The 19,748-nt window shown below is 56.8% G+C and overlaps 1 protein-coding gene across 1 annotated transcript in view; it reads left to right on the top strand.

The window, feature by feature from the left end:
* The first annotated feature begins 13,717 nt into the window (after positions 1 to 13,717).
* AJAP1 (adherens junctions associated protein 1) overlaps positions 13,718 to 19,748 on the top strand; it is a 39,290-nt gene continuing 33,259 nt past the window's right edge. Inside the window, exon 1 of the mRNA XM_075029198.1 lies at positions 13,718 to 13,864. Within this exon, the coding sequence (XP_074885299.1) occupies positions 13,836 to 13,864 (29 nt within the window). The 5' untranslated portion in view covers positions 13,718 to 13,835. The remainder of the gene's footprint in view (positions 13,865 to 19,748) is intronic.

Here is a 19,748-nt window from a genome sequence, read left to right as displayed (position 1 = left end):
ACTGGAGCGGGCCGGGCCGGGCTGGTCACACCTACCTGCGGCTTCAGTTTCTCAAATAATCTCCCTCTATTGGGTAAACGAAAGCCAAAGTACGGTGCGCCCAGGCAAACATCTTCTCTTTAAATATTTCAGAGCCATTAACCTCTCCCAGCACTCATCGTCATCTGCCAGGTAATTGAAATGGCTTTGCCTAAGCAGAATTTTTCTGAGATCAATTATTTACTTCCAGCAGAAGGGTCTGGCTTCAGGCTTATTTACGATGCAGCTGTTGCTACCGCTAGCTTCCTCAGCCTTGTTTATTCCTAAGCAGATAAAAGCTGGCTGATTGGAGATAAAGTTTTTGATTTTTCCAAAGTGCCTGATGGATCTTGTTGGCCACACTGGGAAATTGGGATGCAATGCTTTCATTACGCTGTTGTCTTCCCTCTATTGCCGTTCTGCAAATAAGCTACACGACAGCGAGCCGACTAAAATTGGCAAAACGAGTTGGTAGAGAGACGGGAAAACCCGCTTTGCCATTCACACCCCAAACCAGCAGCGGCCACGGGTGCATTAGGACGGGCTCCTTTTCCCCGGCTGGAGCAGTGACCGCGGAGGGGCAGGCTGCAGCCTCCTGCTTGAAGACATCCCGGGTTGCAAATCTTCCCATCCCTGAGCCTGGACCTCTTTTGCTGCTCTGAATGCAGACGGGGAGCGTGAAGCGTGCCCGTGTCTGCCTCGGAAGGAGTATGAAGTTAAAATTGATCTATCACTCTTTTCGTGACCGACATAATTACCGGGCAAGGGCGAAAGGAAAAGGGCGACGAAATGATGCGGGGGCCTGACAAACGTGGCTTGCCCAACGCTAGCCGGCGTGGGAGAGGGCAATCGCTGCTCCACTCGGTGAGTTTGCCATGCTGCAAACGAGCCGTACTTGACCATATAAATGGTCTTATTCAAAGCAGAGAATTAAGGTAATAACAGTTCTCCGGGAACGAAAGGGAATTCAATTTCAAAGCCAAATTAAACAAAGCTTCCAATTAGAGCAGATAATGTTTTCAGTGAGCCGAATGGCCTTTTTTCTAGCTCGGTCTGAGTTTAATTTTTCTAATCGGCTCTATTTTGTCACTTCGGTTACTTCAAGGTGGCCAATTTCGTAGGAATTGGCAGATATTGACCGAGGATGCTGGGCTCAGAATTGGCTTTTCTTCTGCAGCGCCGAAGATTTTGATCACTCGCACACCGCCGGCACCTGGCTGGGCTCCCAACAGCCGGCACGGCCCCGATCCCCGTGGCATGGCCCGGGCAGCCCCTTGCGCCTGGCATTTCTCCGGTGTGCCATGGGGCTGTGCCCGGCCGCGTGGCTGGGACATCGGCTCGACCACCCTGCGAGCGCCCCGCTTGCAGCGGGCAGCTGCCCGTACCCCATCAGTCTGCACGCACAAAGGCCAGATTTGCATTATTAAAGGAGACCCAAATAGCTTATTGGGTACGTGTAGATGAAAATATTGATTTTGTGCTTTCAGGAAAAAGCCCGATTAAGAAGATGTAATGGAAACGTGACCCTTTATCCCCACTTTGTCTTATATATCAGGAGCTAATATTCAGCTGTTTCAATGAAGGAGAAAATCTGATCATTTTTCTTCTATTTCCTTTCTTGCTGCTCGCTGCAGAAAGACTTGCTGAGCATGAAGAAATTCGCCCCAAGCACACCTGACCTCCCGATTGATATACTGCGGTCCCAGGGGAAGCAGCTGCCTGGGAAATGCAGGTAGGGAGAAGGTGGGATGGGAAAAAGCAGACCCACTGCAGCAGGGAAGCCCCAGTGCCCGGTTCCTCTGCCTTCAGTCTCCTCCACACCCTTGCCATTTCTCCCCTTACACAAGCCAAAAATGAGGCATGCCGGTGTAACTGGAAAGAGTCATCAGCCTCGTCTGCTGATCCCTGACTAGTTTTCTCATTGATTTCTCTCTGGACTACATGGCAGAGATGCCACTTCCCAGTAAAGAAGGACTCTCCAGAGAGCCGATCTGTACTCCTGACGTGACATGAATATAGCTTCCAATAACGGCAGCGTCAGGGGGAAACTGTCACCAGAGCAGAGGAGAGAAGACAACATGATTGCCTTAATACGAGTCTTTAAGAAACTCCGCTTGTTGGGGAATCGCACGGAGCTGACAGTCAGAAACACCGATGAAGTGTAGTGGCTCTCCCACGCCTGACCAGAGCCTGCAGCCAAACACGGGCTCATCCCAAAGCAGAGCAATTTGCGGGGCTCCTGTTCATCGACTTCCAAATAGCTCTGTATTAAACCGGCTCCAGAAGGGCTGTTTGCGCGAGGCTTTCTGCCAACCAAAATTTTGAGGGGCAGCACGGACCCCGCTGCCTCCAGGGAATGGTTTTGAGGGGGGGGGGGTGTTGCTGACACCAAGGCTCTTCGCCCTGCTCGCGCTGCTTTGGAAGAGATCTGAAAGAAAAATGACAGAAAGAGGGCAGGCGGGCCAGCTCCCTTCCTGGCCCTGAATTTAGGAGGAGGGCACGAGGTGCCGGCCCTTCGCCGCGGGAAATGAGTTTTGCCACGGCTCAAGCCTCTGCCCGCCTTCTCGTACAGATAATTCAATTACTCGGCTTGTTTGTGGTGCTCTGTGCGTGTGGGAGAGCCTGTCCTTCCCTTCAGACGGCGTCAGGCGAGCACGTTGTTTCCAGCTCCTGTTCTCAGCCCTCGGTCTGCAGCGCCAAGAAGCCCGCGGTGCTTAAACCTTCCCGGGCCAATCTCTTCGCTGGTTAAGTATGTTAGAGGATTTCACTTGACGTGTGGAAAACAGACTCCACGATCAGGGAGACTGTAAAGGAGGTATGTTCATTCAGCGCTGGGCAGCACGGGGGGCAGTCCCACCAAAGTTGTGCACGCCTGTCTTGGCAGTTCGCTTTAAATTTATACAGTCAAGTGTTACATATACATAGAGTTTCTCAATACGCCTATACATAGGCATTACCTATCCCCGCTTCATATTAAAATTAGCTCCAGGAAGCCATTTCCACACTCTCCTCTCAACTGCGCTTGCGCAGTGCCTCCTTATGGTGGTCGTCTGGTGGTCGTGAAGATGAAGGCTGTATGTCTTCTTCACGGTGAACGCTTAACCTTCTGTCCCTGCGCAGACTCGGTCGCTCCTTGGCATTTGCCCAAATCCCAAGGCCGGTCTTGGCTGGTTCTTGGGGTCGACTGCTGCTTCTTATCAGGGACTATCTCCTGTCCCAGCCAGCCTCAACAATGCAAACGTTAAACATCACTTCTCATCCCCTTGGGCCATGTCTACCTCTACTGAAACTTCTTTAACTTCATTATAAGCTAGATAATTATTAAACAATTCCTATCTACATTCATATATCTACTATATCTACTAAGGTTCCTCTGGTTCCCTGTCTCAATGGCACGGCCACAGCTGCCGGCACCTCGCAGCCTTCCCCTCCTGCCAGCTGCTGGCCGGGCAGAAAAAGCTCCAGAGGCAGCCGGGCATCCCTTTGGAGACACCCATGGGTGGACGCCGAGCCCCCCCAGCCCTGCCCTCTCACCCCGGCTCTGCAGCCCAGCCGCACCTCGCTCGCCCCGTTGTTGCTCGCCTGCAAAACAACAGCAGGCACAGCAGAAAAAAAAATAAATATTTAGTGCTTTGGTTGGGGCAGAGGCCAAATATTTAGGTGTTTCTCCCAAACTTGTTACATTTGGCATTCTTCTGAGAGTGTTTACTTCCTCCCTGTGCTGAAAACAGCGAGATATATCAAGCAGCAGGAGTAGAAAGAGGACAAGGATATATTAAGAGGCTAGCATGAGAACATGAAGATGTTTTTTCTGCTTGTTTTGGAGGCAGCGAGCCAGGCTCCGAGGAGACCTGCGGAGGAGGGGATGCTGGCTGTCACCTCTCCACCCGCGCTACCGAGCCGGCTGCCGGCGGGCACGGGGGGAAAGCGGACCGGGAGCCTCGCAGGGTGGTACGTGACGCTGCCGGGACACCCTCTGCCCGATGCTGGGTGGCTGGGCTCCGGGGCAGAAAGCCACGTCCCTCTGCCGGAGGACGGTGCCAGGGAGAGCGGCGGTGTGCCGGCATGGCAAGCTGCTCGGGGGCTGCTGGCCAGAGGGTTTTGCCCTCCAGCACTTATTTTGCTGCTGTGCTCTGGAGCAAGACACCGGCTTTTCCCGCAAACAAAGTCATAAATTGTGGTGCAAGCAGGTTTCAAGGGGAAGAAAAAGTGGAGCTGGGATGACAGCGACAGGGAGTTGTGTGAGGAGGTGAATTACTTGAAATATGGCTGAAAACTTCCACACCATAAATATATTTCTGATCACAGCTAATAAATCATCGTAATTATTCTATAAATAAGGGAAAGGCTGGCTGTGTGGTACCTGACTTTTTTCTACAGGCCTTTGGAGCAAATTTGTTAGCATCTTAAAATAAACCGTTTGCTCCAGATAGTTTGTTTGTACTCTCCAGGCTGAATTGTCTTCTCATTCATTTTTCATCGCCTTTGGTTTGGTCGTTGGGAATCTTTTCGTGCTTTTTTCCCTGTCTGGCTCTGACAAAGAGATACTGGGGGGAAGCGTGTTTAAAAACCAACTGGAAAGCGCTTGCTTTTCTTCTATGCCGCGAGGGGTCTTGACAGCAGAGATCCAAGTTTCCTCCCACGTCCCCCCAGGCTGGCTAACGTCCACATTTGGCTCTCGGCTGGCGCAGGGATAAGCTGGAGAAGGGAACGTGCTGCATCATGGTTATCCCGTGGCGCGGAGCCGCACGCTCAAGCATCCCAGCCTGCCTGCACCCAAACTGGAGACCTGCCTGTCCACCGCTCCTTCCGTGGTGATAAAGACCACAAGACAGAAGCCACAAAGACAGAAGGGATGAAGTGTAAAGGGTAATTCTGCCTTCGTCCTGGCAGCTGCGGGAAACCGTGTCTGGCTGCTGGGTAAGGGGATGTGGCTGGGTGGTGAAACCCGCGCGGAGGTTTTCCCTCAACACGTAAATGACAAGACTTCACGACCAGTTTGCCCCCATACCTTTTCTGCAGCCAGTTGCCATTTGCGCTGGAAGAAGCCTCTGCGGGCAGTAGGCAGGGCCAAGCGCCCCGTGATGCTGATGCCAGGCAAGGAGCAGGTCCTGAGCCATGTCTCGAACACACAGGAGAACGGGGAAGGAATGAGGTTTCCATTCCATGTATTACTGGTGGAGAGCAGAGCTCCTGAGCGGCGAGAGCTGCAGCAGGCATACCCGTGCCACGCAGTGATGGAGAACAGCGGGGGAGCAGCGCTGCCTCAGGTGTCAAATCCTATTTATTTCATTTCGGGTTTCTTCAGTGGGAAAATTATCAATCAACTCCACTTACATTTCAAGTGGCTGTTACAGGGAAAGCTTGTACACATGCAGAAACTCATTCCTGTAGCCCTCCCGGTTGCAGGGAAGGAGCCACAGGGTTTCTGAGTTTAATTGGAGGACGGGAGTCCCGCAGCCTCACGTCACCCAGCACCCACCTGCGAACCTATTTCTGTACGAGTTTTCTAAGTGGTAAAGGCAACGTTGGCCTGTGACGCGTCAAACTGTCTTGCATCAGGTTTTACCCTGAGCAGAGCTAAAGGATGCCGAACGCCCTTGCAACCGGGGGTGAGCCCAGTTCCCTGCAGATATGCCGCATTCAGGCTGGTCTCCAGCCCGGAGTTCAGCTCCCCTGGTGTCCCCAGTGCGCTCTGTGCTAAGGAGGCCTCTGTTTAATGGCTTTTCCACAGGGCTATAAACTTGCAACACACCATTTTTTCCCTTTTATAGATCAACATTACTAATTTATTGGCAGTTTACTATTTGGAAATGTTCTCATATAAATTAATGGGAAGGTAATATTAAACCTCAGTCCCTGGGGGAGGAGAAAGCCAAACAAAACCCACATTCCCTGCGCTCGGGGAAAGGCAGCCTGGTAAATCATCCCCTTTGCTCCGCAGAAGCCATCGCTCCGAGGGCGGGAGCAGTGCGAAGGACCCTCAGACTCTGCCAGGGCTTCCCGCGGGTCCCAAACTGAGGAGCCAGCCCGGCTCAGAAGCCCGGGGCACACAGGTTGGCGTTTGTTGGTCCGACAGGACTCGCTCCTCACCAGCTCCTGGGTCTGCACAATCTTCTTCTGTAACCTGGGGGGGAAACGCACGCCCTGACTGTACTTTTCTGTAGTGCTTTTCAGGCGTGCAGACATCGCAAGACACTTCACCCAGCATTTAATTATATGCCAGAGGAAGAAGCGCCCTGCTCAGACAGCTTCAGCTGCCGCTGCGAGCCGGCAGCGTCCTGCAGGCCACGGCGTGCGGCACAAATACATGCATCGGTGTCAATTCAGTGGCGTACCAGATCCGCGCAGTCCTTCCCTGAACACAGACAAACCTGTATGGAGAAGAGGGGGTAAGGAGCTGTTATGTGTGTGTAAAGGAGGAGGAGCGTCTTTTCCCCAGGCACGAGCCGTTATTAAAGACTGCTCCTTCCTCTCACGCGCTTCGGGACCCAAAATGGAAGTAATCTGCCCTGAAACGAGCACCTCCCACCATCTCCCGCTTGGTGAGAGGCTTCCCAGCCCCGGGAAAGCAGCCCCTGTGCAAGCTCGGACCTGGCAGAGGGATAACCCCGCGGCAGCTGGGGAAGGGGCTCCCTCGGCATCCCCCGCAGCCGGGGCAGGGCTCAAAGCGACGGAGCTGGAGGGGAACGTTGCGTTAATTTACACACGCCTCCTTTCACTTTCCAAAACTATTGCCATTTATGAGACAAGCTGATTGAGTTAAATCACTTCTTCCGCAGTAATATAAAAAGGCTGCGGCTCAGGAATATTGACACGCATGAGGGTCGGGCTCACTTTTCTTGCTGAGCAGATGAGGAACAGGAATGATTATTTCGTATCACTTTACGAAAGAGACCTTACTGTAACATACCTGCCGTGCCTTGATAAATAGCACCAGCAGATAATAAGGGCCTTAGGCAAGGAGCAAGGAAGAGAAAAGGCTTTCCAGCATGTGAACACAAATGCTTTAAATGTGAACTAAATTGGCCTGATCATTCCTCAGATTTGCAAAATTAAACCGTGCCCAATTGTCAACAGCACTGAGATTTATGAGACAAAGGTAGCCAAAGCAAAGAGAATCTATAACAGCCCTGCTTGAGGTGCTTGTAGGTTTAAGAAGCACGTGCTGTTTATGAAGCCAAGCGCTATAATTTCGTTACTTTCCGTACCACCTCCCAGCGATGGAGAGCTGGAAAAGTTCATCAGGGACATGTGAGAGGGGAGGACACTGGCAGCAGAGCTGGAAATAAGCCAGCCTTAGCATCAGGCCTCTCCTCTTAAGAAAACCTCTTTACCCAAGGAACTGTAGGGTCGGACCTACCCGTACTATGCACCACCGTCAAGGTGAAAAACCTGTAATTCAGCGTGAATTGGTGTCCTAGGAAGCAGCCTGCTGCAGACATGCTTGAGAGCGGTGGAAGAACCTGCACAGGGAAATCACAGCCAGCAGCCGGCTCTTCTGAGCTTTGCCAAGCACTGGGTTTGCTAGCGCCGTCCCTTTCTGCTAGGGGCCGTAGTTCTACATCAGCGGCTGCTCCACGCAATGTAGTTCCCGTGCGGTCACTGGGAACTGCAAGTTAGTGAAATCAAAATCACCTTTGCTTTGCCCTGATTGCACCTCATTTACCCGGAGCTCTCAGACTCCTGCTTGGACCCCCGCTCCTGCAGAGGTTCAGAAAGAACACCAGTCCCGCTGCATTTCTCTCCTCAGATTTGTTCACCTTATCCTACTTAGCGAACCAGGACCAGATTAGTGTTTCTCTCCCCATGAGGAACCACACGAAGCACTGCGCCCTGTAATGGCACCTCTCCTTTGCAAGGCAGCGGAGACCTCTGCTTTAGTTTCACGTCTCCGGGTTGTTAATGTCTCCCAGCCGCCGTGCGAAGGAGAGCCACCTTGCTTCACCTTGCAGCGGCTAGATGGAAAACCTGGGGAAACCATGGCAATGCTGAAGTCAGTGGCACCTTTCTAAGGGTGCCAAGGATTTCTCAGCAGTCATCAAAGGCAGGTTACCTTTCGAGCTGTTAAAAGCAAAGTTTCCAGCCTCCTGCAAGCGCTGTTTCTTAGGCGTTTGCTTTTGACCCCACCTGGTGCCCCTGCGCTCTGCAGCCCCTTGCCTGTGACCCCCCCCCCGGGGTCTCCAGCCCCCACCTGCCCCATCAGCTCCGTAACAGAGGTGCCGGCAGCCGCCCGGCAGAGAGGGCTCGGGCTCGGCATGCCTGAGATGAAGCCAGCCAAGAGCTGACCGCGTCTCCATCAAAACAAAAGTACCTGAGCACGTAAGCGCGGAGTGAGCGGGTGGATTCTTGACACCCGTGCTGAAGGCAATTAAGCTGCTCAGATACTCATCTGCCCTCAGGGTCCTGCTTCAGAGCCAGGGCTTTGCAGCCCGGCCGGGAGGCTGGGGGATGCAAGCTAGGAAGCCAGTTAGAGAAAGATGATTGATCTGAGCTCATTCCTATCAGCCGCGCTGGAACAGAGGCAGAGCCAGAGAGCTCCATCTACACCGTGCTACTGCTGCATTCAGGATCCTGGTGCCTGGAGGTATCTTGCCCAGGGAACTTGTCCCTGTCTTATCCCATTTAGAGGCAAGCTGAGAATCAGGACATCCCACCCTACCCTAAGCTCAACCAGGGGCCCATAAATTTCTTATGCAAAATAAGACTTGTAAGAGCACCTCAGGGCTGTCGCTAAATACTGGGAAGGAGAGGAAGCACCAAGCTTCCCGCTTAGCTCCAAGAACGAAGCGCTGCCCACCTCTGTCCCCTGTCCCATCCTCAGCCAAACAGCTGGCAGCCACCTCATGGGTGGCTTATGAGACCCGCAGGCAGTAACAAGGAGCACTGAGCCTGGGCAAACTCTGCATCTGTCGGGGACTGAGGCTACTGGGGCTTTGGCATGCTCTGAGGCTGTATGAAGGGTATGGAGAAGGTAGGCGTTTTTTCCTTCTTTCATTTATCTCTAAGGCTTTAGCTGCTGGGCTGCTAAGTCAGGGCTTCACGCTTTCTAATTTTTTCTTTTGTCTTGCACACACATATGAGACAGATTTTGCTTCCACAAGGGATATTTATAGGACGTATGTTGGAGCTTGAAGACACTGATTAGCAATGTTTAGATTCAAAAAAGAAGAAACTGCATGAGAGCAGCCTAGCCAGACAAACGCTACACAAGATGTTAGCTTCTGGGTAGCAACTCCCCAGCCTTCTTTGCTGGTTCTCAGCACTGGCCAAAAGCAGCTGGGGGGCTGCGGCGCCGGGGGTGCGAGGCGGGCTCTGCGGCAGGGCCAGCAGTAGTCAGCAAAGGCAGGCTGCTCTGCCTCCTCTCCCTGGGGAAGGGCTTTGGGGACAGCAGCCCTGGAAAAGGGAGCTGTGGCTGGAAAGCTGGGTAACGTCCCCTGGGCAGGCAGCCCCCTCTGCAGGGAGGCTCCGTGAGGCTGTGGGGGCTTGCGGTGACTCTCGGGCTTGGAGAACAGGCAGAAGGCAGATGTGCCCCCTGAAATACTTTCCAGCTTTTTCACATCTTCTGAGCCCTCCCCTCCAGCTCCCTGGGCTTGTGACTCTTTCCTTCCAGGGATCTGGTGAGCTGGAGCTGCAGTCGTGCCTTGCTATACGGTCCCATCAAGACCATCAAAGGAGGAGTCTGAGACCTCGGGGGATGCTTTCTTAAGCGAATACAAGTCTCAGAGGCCCCTAAGAGCTGCTCAGAGTATAAAATCCGCTAGGTGCTTTCCAGAATCCTGTTCACGGTCAGCACAGGTCTGAAAAACCAAAGTATGACGTTACAAGGAGGCAGAAATTGCATTATACTCCTCTCTCCCTCACAAGCGCTAAGTAACACTTCTGCTCTTTCCATATGAAAGGAAAATGGGTAATGACAACCTATTTCTATTGGAGAGACAATTTTCGCTCCTCCTTGGCAAGTGTAGCCAGGGCAGCATCTTTCTCTCCACTCAGAGACAAATTAACAGATTTTGCCACAAGAACACGACGGGTGAAGTGCAGTGCAGCTGGCAACGTTCACCCGCCACGGTTAGCAGCACCCTTGGGGTGCCCACACCTATTAACGCTCACGGTGGGTGGGTGGGTGGGTGGTAACACAGGTGCTGTTGCGGGAAATGTGGAAAGTGCAGTGCGGGTTACAGGGAAACCCCCTCTTTTCTTCCAGAATATGGGTCTGCGTGAGCATCTGTGACCTGCAGCGCAGCATCCAGCTCCAGTCAGCGCTTACAGCTCTGCACCAGCGTCAGGAACTTGACTTTCTTGGAGAGATGACTCTGAGAAGAACAAGTTCGACAAATGAATTCACTAATGACTTCCTTCCCTCCTACTTCAATGGTGGGATAATTCACAGTTCCTGCTCCCGCAGCGGGCTGCTCCATCGCCTGCCACCCGCTCCGTGCTAGGCAGCCCTGGCAGCGCCGCTGAGTAAACGAGCCAGACAAAGGGGACCAAGATTGCCGAGTGGCATCAATCTGCCTTTTAATACGCCACTAAAAATGCTGCGCTGGCTATTTTAAGGAGGCCCAGCAGCGGGCGGGCAGCGGGCAGGGCTTTCCAGAGGGCAGCGAGGATGCGGCTCGGACGCCCAAACTCCAGCCAAGTATCTCCTTCCCCGCAAGATTTACACCCCAAGCATCTCAAACCCACCCTGAACCCAGATAATGGCCTATATATAAAAGCTTTGTGTGCACACTTGCTTTGGTACTGTTGAAAGCCTCAACTCTCCTTTGATACCTCTTTTTTTCTGGTTCGACAATAGTCTGGGCACTCTGGCTGGTGACGTTTCAAGGCAGGGCAGAGGCCAGAAGCTCTAGAAGAGGCTCAGGGCCAGAGAATAGCTGACGGCAAGGGCACGGGGCCTTGCGGTACTGGGGTTCACTTGCCTCCCTAACATCTACAGAGGTATAACAGATGGTTATAGCCAAACAAATGCAGGCACAGTTTCCTGGTGGCTTGCAGCCCCCTCGCTCAAGCTCGACCTGTGCTGCCGGGCCCCAGAGCTCCCCGGACGCGGTCCTGGTCCCCCAGCGCACAATCCCCACGCCAGCTCCACACGTTTAGCACAAATGGGGAAATGATATTTTTTTAAGTGGGGATGAGTTAAGAGGATTTGTTTCAGATACAAGATAGCTCTCATTAGTGTTTGCTCGTTTGGGTTTATTTAAGCCTTAATTGATTGTCTTCTACTTAACTGCGTTCCAGTATCGCTCCGGCTCCAGAACAGCCTCTTACGTGACTGATGATTGCACGCTCTTCCCTTCTCTCTAAAGATCTTTCTTGTTAGTTAGCCGGGTTTAGCAGATGATAAAGTCATGGGGCTTGCAGTAAAGCCAAGCTCTCTCCTTCACGTCGCTACACATGCAGCCTCCAGAAAGACTGCGTCCGGGTGAGTCTTGTGCTTTGACACCTGTTTTTGCTGAAGCTGTTGTAATTTGCAGCTGCAAACACCGTGCGTGAAATCGTGGGTTTGCACGTAACGAACGCCCCGGGGTCTCGTGGCTCCCTCCCGCCAGGCTGCGGAGGGACGAGAACTCTGACTGGGCAGAGCTGAGGTCCAGTTTGTGACTGGCCTCGTTACGGGGAGATGGAGAGGGGACTGCCATCGGCCTTGCAGCGTCACCAAACGCATGCTGCCCGGCCTGCAGGTCGGGCTTTCGGCGGTGGCTCTGCGGGAACCGTGCCCAAATGGCCCCAGCAGGTCGGCAGCATGCTTTGGGAAAAACGAGGATCAGCCTGGCCATTATTTAGGACACTCTTGTAGCCCTGCTTCTGCTTGGGCTTGGATAGGAGAGGTCTGCCTCCCCAGCAGCTGAAATCTCACAGGATAAGCTGTTCTTCAGGCCAGCCCCTGAGATTTCATCCTTCCCAAAATAGGTTCCTTCCGAGCAGGAATCTGACTCCAAACAGCGTGGGGATTTGGATGCTGAACTACAGCACTTCTAGTGGCAGCTGGAGCCGATCCGCCGGGAGCGCGCATACGGAGCCGGGACTTGCCAGGCATCAGAGGGACAAAGCTGACCTTTCATCGGGCTGCCTTGCTGAAAGGAGGCTCCTTCTCTTTCTAGAATAAGTTTGTATGGAGGCAGAAGAGAAGCCCAGTGACTCAGAAAGGCAGCAGAGACTCGTTTCTGCTTCAGTCTTGCTTTCTGGTGTGATTGTTCAGAACAAAGCGAGCCGTGGTGTGCGAGATGCCCCTTCCTTGCCGGCCCTGTGTGGAGCCGAGGCGCGTCGGAGGTTCGTTCCCGCGAGGGGACCGCCCAGGCGGTTCTGACTCCGCAAACTGCAGTCCCGCTCCTCGCTCGTAGCCGGGAGCAGCTTTGGAGAGTCTGCCCCCAAATTCATACAAAAATTTCCTTTATTGCAGCGACCAAACAGAAACCGCCCAAAGCAGCTTGTCTTTTCAAGAGAGACACTTTCCTTTCAATACACTAGCGACAGGAATAATGTGGCTTTCTCACTGGCAGCGCCCCTGAAGAGAGGAAAACCGATCAGGCTCTGGCGCAACACCTCTTAGAATAACCAAAGCCTTTCCCCTCACGTTCGCTTGTCCTCTTTGTGCTCTGCCGTCTTTAAACCGGCGCAGAGCTAAAAAGGGACGAACTTTCAGCTGAGGGGAATTTGGTGGCGGCGGCTGCTGCTGCAAACCTCTCTCAATCGGGAGCCTGAGGAGGAGGAGGAGGAGGAGGAGGAGGCAGCAGCAGCCGTTTGGGAGCCGCTGCTCGCCGGTGGAAGATTTGTGCTCTCGTTGCTCGACATTTCACGGGAACGGCAACTCTGCTGTTTTCTGCCCGGGGGGGCAGGAGGCCGGTGGGCACCCCTCTGCGGCCAGCCCGCGCCCACCCTGGGCTACCGGGGTGCGAGGGAGCCCTTCGCCCCACAGGGCCTGCGGCCTGGGCCTTCCCAAGCCCGGCTTCAAAAGGCGTCCCCTTCCCCAGGGCTCTTCGGGGAACCACCAGCAGCGTGGGGACGGGGTCGCGCCGGCTCCGCAGGGGACGGGGGATCCACACGGTGACCCCTGCGTCCCGGACCGGAGACCGCCGGGTCTCGAACCCGTGACCTCCGGGTCCCGAACGCGTGATCCCTGCGTCCCGCACCGGTGACCCCGGGGTCCCGAACCCGTGACCCTCTGCGCGCCCGCCGGACCGGGCGGAGCGGAGCGGCCGCCTCACCTCCGCCGGCAGCCGCAGGCGCGGTGTAACCCGCCGCGCTCGGGGACAGAGAGCGCTCCGGCGGCGGAGCGGGGGGGGGGGGGAGAAGGAAGTTGTGGCCGAGCGCGGCCCCCCCCGGGCAGGCAAACGCCCCGCTTCCCGGCGGGCCGCCTACCGCGGGGGGCTCCAGCCGCGGCCCCCCCGGGGCCCGCCCCGCCGCGGCCGCGGAGCTGAGGGGCCGCGCTCCGCCCCCGCCTCCTCCCCGCGCAACTTCGCCTGAGCCGCGGCCCCCCCCCCCGCCCGCCCCCGCCCCGCGGGTGCGCGCACAGACGCGGGCGCGCCGAGCCCAGCCGAGCCGCGCCGAGCCCAGCCGCGCATGGGGCGCGCAGCCTCCGCGGGCGCGCAGCTGCCCCGCCGGCGCTGAAGGGGCCGGGGCAGCCGGACCACCACCACCACCGCCGCCCGCCGCCCGCCGCCCCCCGGGCGATGCCCGCCCCGCTGTCCGCCACCTGCCCCGCCGCTGAGCGCCGCCGCGGGCGCGGAGCGGCGCTCCCGGATGGAGAGCTGAGGCGGTGAGCCCCGCCGGGCCGGGCCGAAGCGAGCCGGGCCGGGCCGGGAGACGTGAGGATGTGGATGCGACGGCTCTCGGGAAGCAGGTAGGGCCGGGGCGCGGCGGCCCCGCGGAGGAGCAGCCCCGAGCCGGCTGCGCTTCTCGCCGCCGCTCGGCGAGCAGGAGTTGGCGGCGGAACTTGGGGGAGCGGGGAGCGGGGCGGCGCAGCCCGGAGGAGGATGTCCGCGCTCGGGGAGCCGCGGCCGGCGCCGGGTGCGGGCGAGGTGGCCGGGCTCCCTCCCTTCTTCCCTCCCTGCCGTTCCCTTCCCCCCCCCCCCGTCCGCCCCGGGGGGGAAGCGGGCGCGCCGCGTCCCTTCGCCTTGCCGGTCCCCTCGCCGCTGCCGGGCAGGGGTCGTCCGTCCGTCCGTCCCCCCGCTTCGCCGGCCCGGGGGTGGGTGGGTGGGTGGGTGGTGGTGGTGGTTGAGGGCGAGGGGGGGGTGGGTGCTGCCGGCCGGCCGGCTGGATGTGTTTGGGAGATTAATCGGGATTCGCTAAAGCGGGGGGGAGAGGGAGGCAAAGTGTTACGTAACACGTTTTCCTCCCCGCCGCCGAGTCGGCCGAGCCCGAATCTTGTGGGCTCCGTGGTGCGGCGGGGGGAGAAGCCCGGGTACCCGGCGCCTGCCCGCGCCCTGCCCGCCTGCCCCCGCAGCAGTACCTGGCGGTCGGTCTCTCCAGCCTCCCTCCCTCGGTGGAATGCATTTGTTTGCAGCAGCGGCGGCAGCGCGTTAAACAAGTGAGATCGTGAGGAAAAACCACGCTGCTGCCGTTGAGACCCGCCATCCGTTCCTCTGTCCGTCCCCCCCCCTTTCCCCACCCGGTGCTGTGTTTGAGAAGTCCTGGCTTCGGGCCGGCCAGCGGTGCCCATGGGGCAGGGGGTCAAACCCCACCGCCCGCCCCCCGCTGCGGAGCGGGACGGCGGTTCGGAACGCATCCTCGCGTTCGCCGGCTGCGCGGAGGGTCTGGCCGCTGCCGAGAGGGGTCCCCGGGCGAGGGGTCCCCGCTCCTGTCGATGGCACCGGGCCCGGCGGCCACTCCTCGGGGAGCGGGACTCGGCACCCCGGACGGCTGCGGGGCGAGCGGATGGATGCGCCCCCGCCGCCAGCCCTACCCCGCGCAGCAACTAGGGGAGCCCATCAGCCCGCTCCGCTCCCCGCGCCCGTGCGCTCCGGCAGAACATGGCTGCTGCTTTGGGGGTGCGGGAGGGGAGGCGGGCAGGGCCCCCCGAACGCCGCAGGGGCCGCGGGCGGGATGCGGGTGATGCGAGAGGCCCTCGTCCGACACCCTTTGGGGTCGCTGGTGGCTCGCTCCCTCTGCCTGGGCTTTGGATGGAGTCCGGGAGGGTGAAACTTGAACTGAGGGGTTTTTCGGAGCTGGGGGGAGGCCCTCGGCTTTTGTTTTACGCTCGCCTGTGCCGTGCGGCATAGTCCGGAGGCACGTGGCAAGTGAGCTCCCGATGCCCCCGGCCTCGTCCCCTGCTCCCGGCCAATGCACCCTGACGGCCCGGCCATGCGAGCGCCTTCCCGCTGCCGCCGGAGCCGTCCGTCCATCCGTCCACCTGCCGAGGATGTGCTGCCGTGTGGTGGGAAGGAGAGAGTCTCCGGGGAGTGTGCGGCGATGTAGTGACCGTAGGAATTCCTCCTAGGGAAGGTGCCCAAGAGGGTTCTCAGGGTGCCTTGCCTTTGGATGTGTTGTGTGGCAGACGAAAAGCCCGGTGGAGCTGGAGGGCTCTTTTCCTGAGGCTGGAGCCGGCAGAAGACTGTAATCTTGGAAACAGAGGACGCCCTCTGCTTTTTTATTTTTGCGAAGAGTTTAGCAGTGAAAACAGGAGCCTTCCGGTCGCTTCTCTCCTCGATTCGCCTCGCGAATCTCTATGCTGTGTCTCCTGGATCCTCAGCGCCAGGCTGTCCTCTGTACCACCTCATCAGCTTCCAGTCCCTCCGCGTTTTATTTTTAATAAGAGATAACTTTACTGCTAACCTTGCCTGCTGCTCTCGCTTCTCTCTAACTCTAATTGCTTCTGGCTTTATTTCTGACATTTCCCATGTCGTTTCCCCTCATTTTCTTGAAGACTGCTGGAAAAATAGCTCCAAGAGAAGCAGCAGACCTTTCCAGCGCCCGTTTCACCCCACACGGTCTCTGCCTGGAGCTGCCGGCTGCCACGGGGAGATGGTACCTTATTGCTCCTTTCAAGCCGGATTCCTCTCGCCCCGCGGCAGCTGCGTGACCTTGCGGGCGAGCCTTGCTCTGAAGCTGGGGAGGGCAAGCCCTGCTAAACCCCCGTCGCTCGGAATTACGCCGCCCTTGCTTTCGCGAAGGGGAGCTTGCGCTTCCCCCGGTTCCGAGCGCGGCGAGGAGCGGGGCTGGGCGCGCGGCGTCGCCCCTTAAAGCCCCTGCGGTGTCCCGGGGATGCTCCGGATCCGCTCTGCCCTTCGCAGCAGGGGCGTGGGTGGGTGCTGCAGGGCAAAGGTCTGTTATTTGGGGGGGACGGCAACTACTCCGTCGCCGCCCGAGCGTGCACCGACATATGTGTGCGTGCATACGTCTGCGTCAGTGCCTGCGCCTGCCTGTAAGGGCACGACAGCTTTCTGCAGCGTGCCGCCTGCCTGGCTTCTAGCTCTGGCTGAGGACTTCCCTTCCGTAGCTACAAATACACAATTTTAAACGATATGCCACGATTTTTACAGCATTTAGCTCCGGAGTGATTTGCAGTCTGAGTAAAAACACTGTTTGCAATTTCTTCCCGCTTGCATAGAACAACTCATTAAAAGCATACATCCCTGCGCGTTGGCACTGAGGAAACTTTATGGGCCTTGTAGTTACTGCCAAAGCAAACGTTTTCCGTGCGTTTCACTCGTCAAGTTCACGCTGTCAAATGTAGATTCAGCCGCTCGTCAAAGATGCAAGCCTTGCAGTCTGGAAAGTAATGAGAGCAGTAAGCAGTGGGAGTTAATGGCCTCCACTGAGGAGTCCTTACTCATCCCGCATCCACGCAGGGGCTGAGCTGGCTGCTCCTGGGTGAATTGATTGCCACAGAAATTCATCTAGTGTCACCGGCTATGATACTTAACAGCCACAATAATGCTTGAATAAACTGCACTTTTATGCAGCGGTTCGTACCTCCTAACCGGCAGCAATTTCACAGATGAGGCAAAGGGAGCGGCGCTGGTCTTCAGCAGCCTCTTCCACAGAGCATGAATAATTGTTGTAATAACGCCGGAGCCGTCGCCGCCGCCACGTTGCCTTTGTGGCGTCTCCGGCGGGGTGACGGATGGGAGCTGCCGCGGAGCAGCCGCTCGCCCTGGGTGCTGCGGGGGCTGCCCCACGCCGCCGGCCCCTCCGCTCCAGGCGTCGGAGCGCCGCGGTTGGGGCTTGCTTTACCTACCGGTCATCGGCTGAAAATAAGGAGTTGCTAGTTCTCCTTCAAAGCCCAGCCTGTAAAGGGGAACGCAGCGAGGGAGAGACCAGCTCTCCAGCTGGCCCGATAACCTCCTTCCCACCTTTCCTCACCTGAGCCCTATCCGCGAGGTTTATTTACGTTTGTATCTATACGTATGTATGCAGGGCGGCGGTGAGCACCGAGAGCGGCTTCGCACGACAGCTCCGTAGGGTGTGAATAATCCATGTGACTTCCGACAGGTCTGAGGTTTATTATGGAAATGTATGCATGCTTAAGCCTTTAAATACAGCTAATAGGAGAAGGACTGGGAGGAAAGATTACGGGAATCAATATGCTGAGCCGGAGGAGCGGGAGCTGCTCCGCTCCGGGTTGCGGTACCCCCATTATTCTCGTTAAGGGCTGGGCACGATGAAGCGGGTTACAGCAACTTGGGCCCAACGGGGTTTGGGTTTGAGACCACAACTCTTCCAGGGGGGCAGCTCCTGGAAGCCAAGTTGTGTTGGGCGGGATCAGCGGGGAGGGTGGAGCGACCTCGTCGGCACTTTCACCCCCTCCTTTAAAACAAAGGGGTTTTCCTTCCGTCCTTCCCACGCTGGATGGTCCCGCTGGGAGGGGGTTCCCTGGCCAAGCCCAGCGAGCCGGCGGCCGACGCAGGTTTCCTGGGGGATGCTCCCGAAGCTGCCGCTTGGCCCTTCTTTGCCTCGGGTGCACGGTTTTCATCAGAGTGAATTTTTTCACTGGAATAACGTAAAACTCTGGACCTCAGCTGCCTCCTTAAAAATGGAACTTGAGTTGATATGAATATTTCCTGTGGCTCTTCTTACTGGGACCTGCACCTACAGACTTTGATAGCTTACATAATTTCCTGTGATGGAGATGTACTTCATCTAATTTCACTTTGAAATGCATTGATTAAATCAGAACTGCTGGGAGATTTAAACTGAGTCTCTGTGGCCTGAACTTAACTGTGGGAGGTTTACCTGCCTTCATCCTTCAACATTAATTTGGTTTTATGAGGATTCCTCCTGAAATGAGGTTTTGCCTGCCACTGAATTGCGACTGCTTTCTGGGTTTATCAATGCCTTTCTCTGGCCCCAGCGGCTCTGCGAGTAGAAGCCGCGCTTAAGCCTCCTTTCAGCGCGGCGTTGGATGCCTTTGCCTGGAGCCGCAGCGGGGACCGAGGGGCATTTTTTTTGGCCAGGCTCCGTCTCTCTCTGGCGCTTCTCGCGCGGGTCCAGGGCTGCTGGCTGCGATGCTCACAGAGCAAGATGGAGACCTGCGGTGGTAACCCCAAGCGCGGGAGGATGCGTCCTCTCGTCAGCGCTGAGTGATTCAGCCTCTCTGGTACCAAGCAACGGTGATAAAAGGAAAAGGAAGATGGCTTGCCGTGGAGATGGATGGGCAGTTGTGTGGAAATAAGCACGGGGACGGGGTCAGCGAGTGCTGAGTGCCCCGGGGCGGGGGCTGAAGCGCCTGCCGGGGATTCGCCCGAGGTCCTTGCCGGCAGAGCGGTGGGTCGTACATCCCCAGTGAGGCCTTTTGGCCTGGCTCTGGTTTTCTCTCCAAGACCACTGGCTGCCTCTGGGCCAGCGCCCCACCAAAATTCAGCGGCAGAGGCTTCCCCAGCCCTCCAACTTTGCTGGCTGTCCTGGAGAAATTAAATGGACTTGGAAAAAAACCAAAAAAAAAAAAGTATAAAAAAAGTAAAGCTCATCATTCATAAAGTGTTCATTTTCAACTCTGATCTGCAGAATGTTTCACTGTGACTTGGAAACGATGTGTAGGCGGGAGATATACTTGAACATGCGATGATTTTTGTTTAATTTTGCTCTGAAGGTCCTTCTCGGCAGCTCTGCTTTTCTGGAAGCTTTGTCGCGTCCCCAGCAGTGCTGTGTCCGTTCTGCCGGTGGCTGCTGGTGCGTCCCGATGAGCGATGCTGCCGGTGCGCTCCAGCAGCGTCCGGCTTGCCCAATCCTGCACGGTGCTATGGGGAGCAAAAGCGAATCTGCTTTTAGCCCCGGGTAAAGCTGCCCGTGGGACAAGGCTTGGCCGTTGCAAGGTGGGAGTGGTGAAGCTTTTCTCTGCCTGGCTGGGGCGCGAGCGTTGCAAACTCCTTTGGCTTCCAAATAAAGGCTGAGTGAGAGCTCCTTTAAGAGCAACACGTAGCCTGGGAGCTGTGACCTGCTTCCTGCAAGAGAAATACAAGTCCGGACCCTTGGGGCGGAAACACCGGAGCTTGCCAGAGTGCTTGTGCACTGGCGTGCGAGAAGTGAGGGGATGGGGATGGGGACGGGGACATGCTGGTGCAGGGACCTGTGGCGAGGGGGGGTGACCGTGTGGCTCGGGACACCGGCGGAGCAGCACACGCCGTGCAAGGGACTGCGCTGTTCTGCGCAGGAGAGCGGTTTGGTGGAGTTTAGCTACCACCCTGCAGGGATCGGTTGCTCCCATCCATAAGGGGCTTTGGCCATGGCTCCCTTTCTGCAGCATCCCCGGGGTGTTCAGGAGAATCTCCTTGTGACACCCGCTCCAG

This window comes from Buteo buteo, chromosome 5, assembly GCF_964188355.1.
Source record: "Buteo buteo chromosome 5, bButBut1.hap1.1, whole genome shotgun sequence".
Lineage (NCBI taxonomy): Eukaryota > Metazoa > Chordata > Aves > Accipitriformes > Accipitridae > Buteo > Buteo buteo.
The sequence above is the reverse complement of the archived record's forward strand: the minus strand, read 5'-3'. Positions and strand labels throughout refer to the sequence as shown.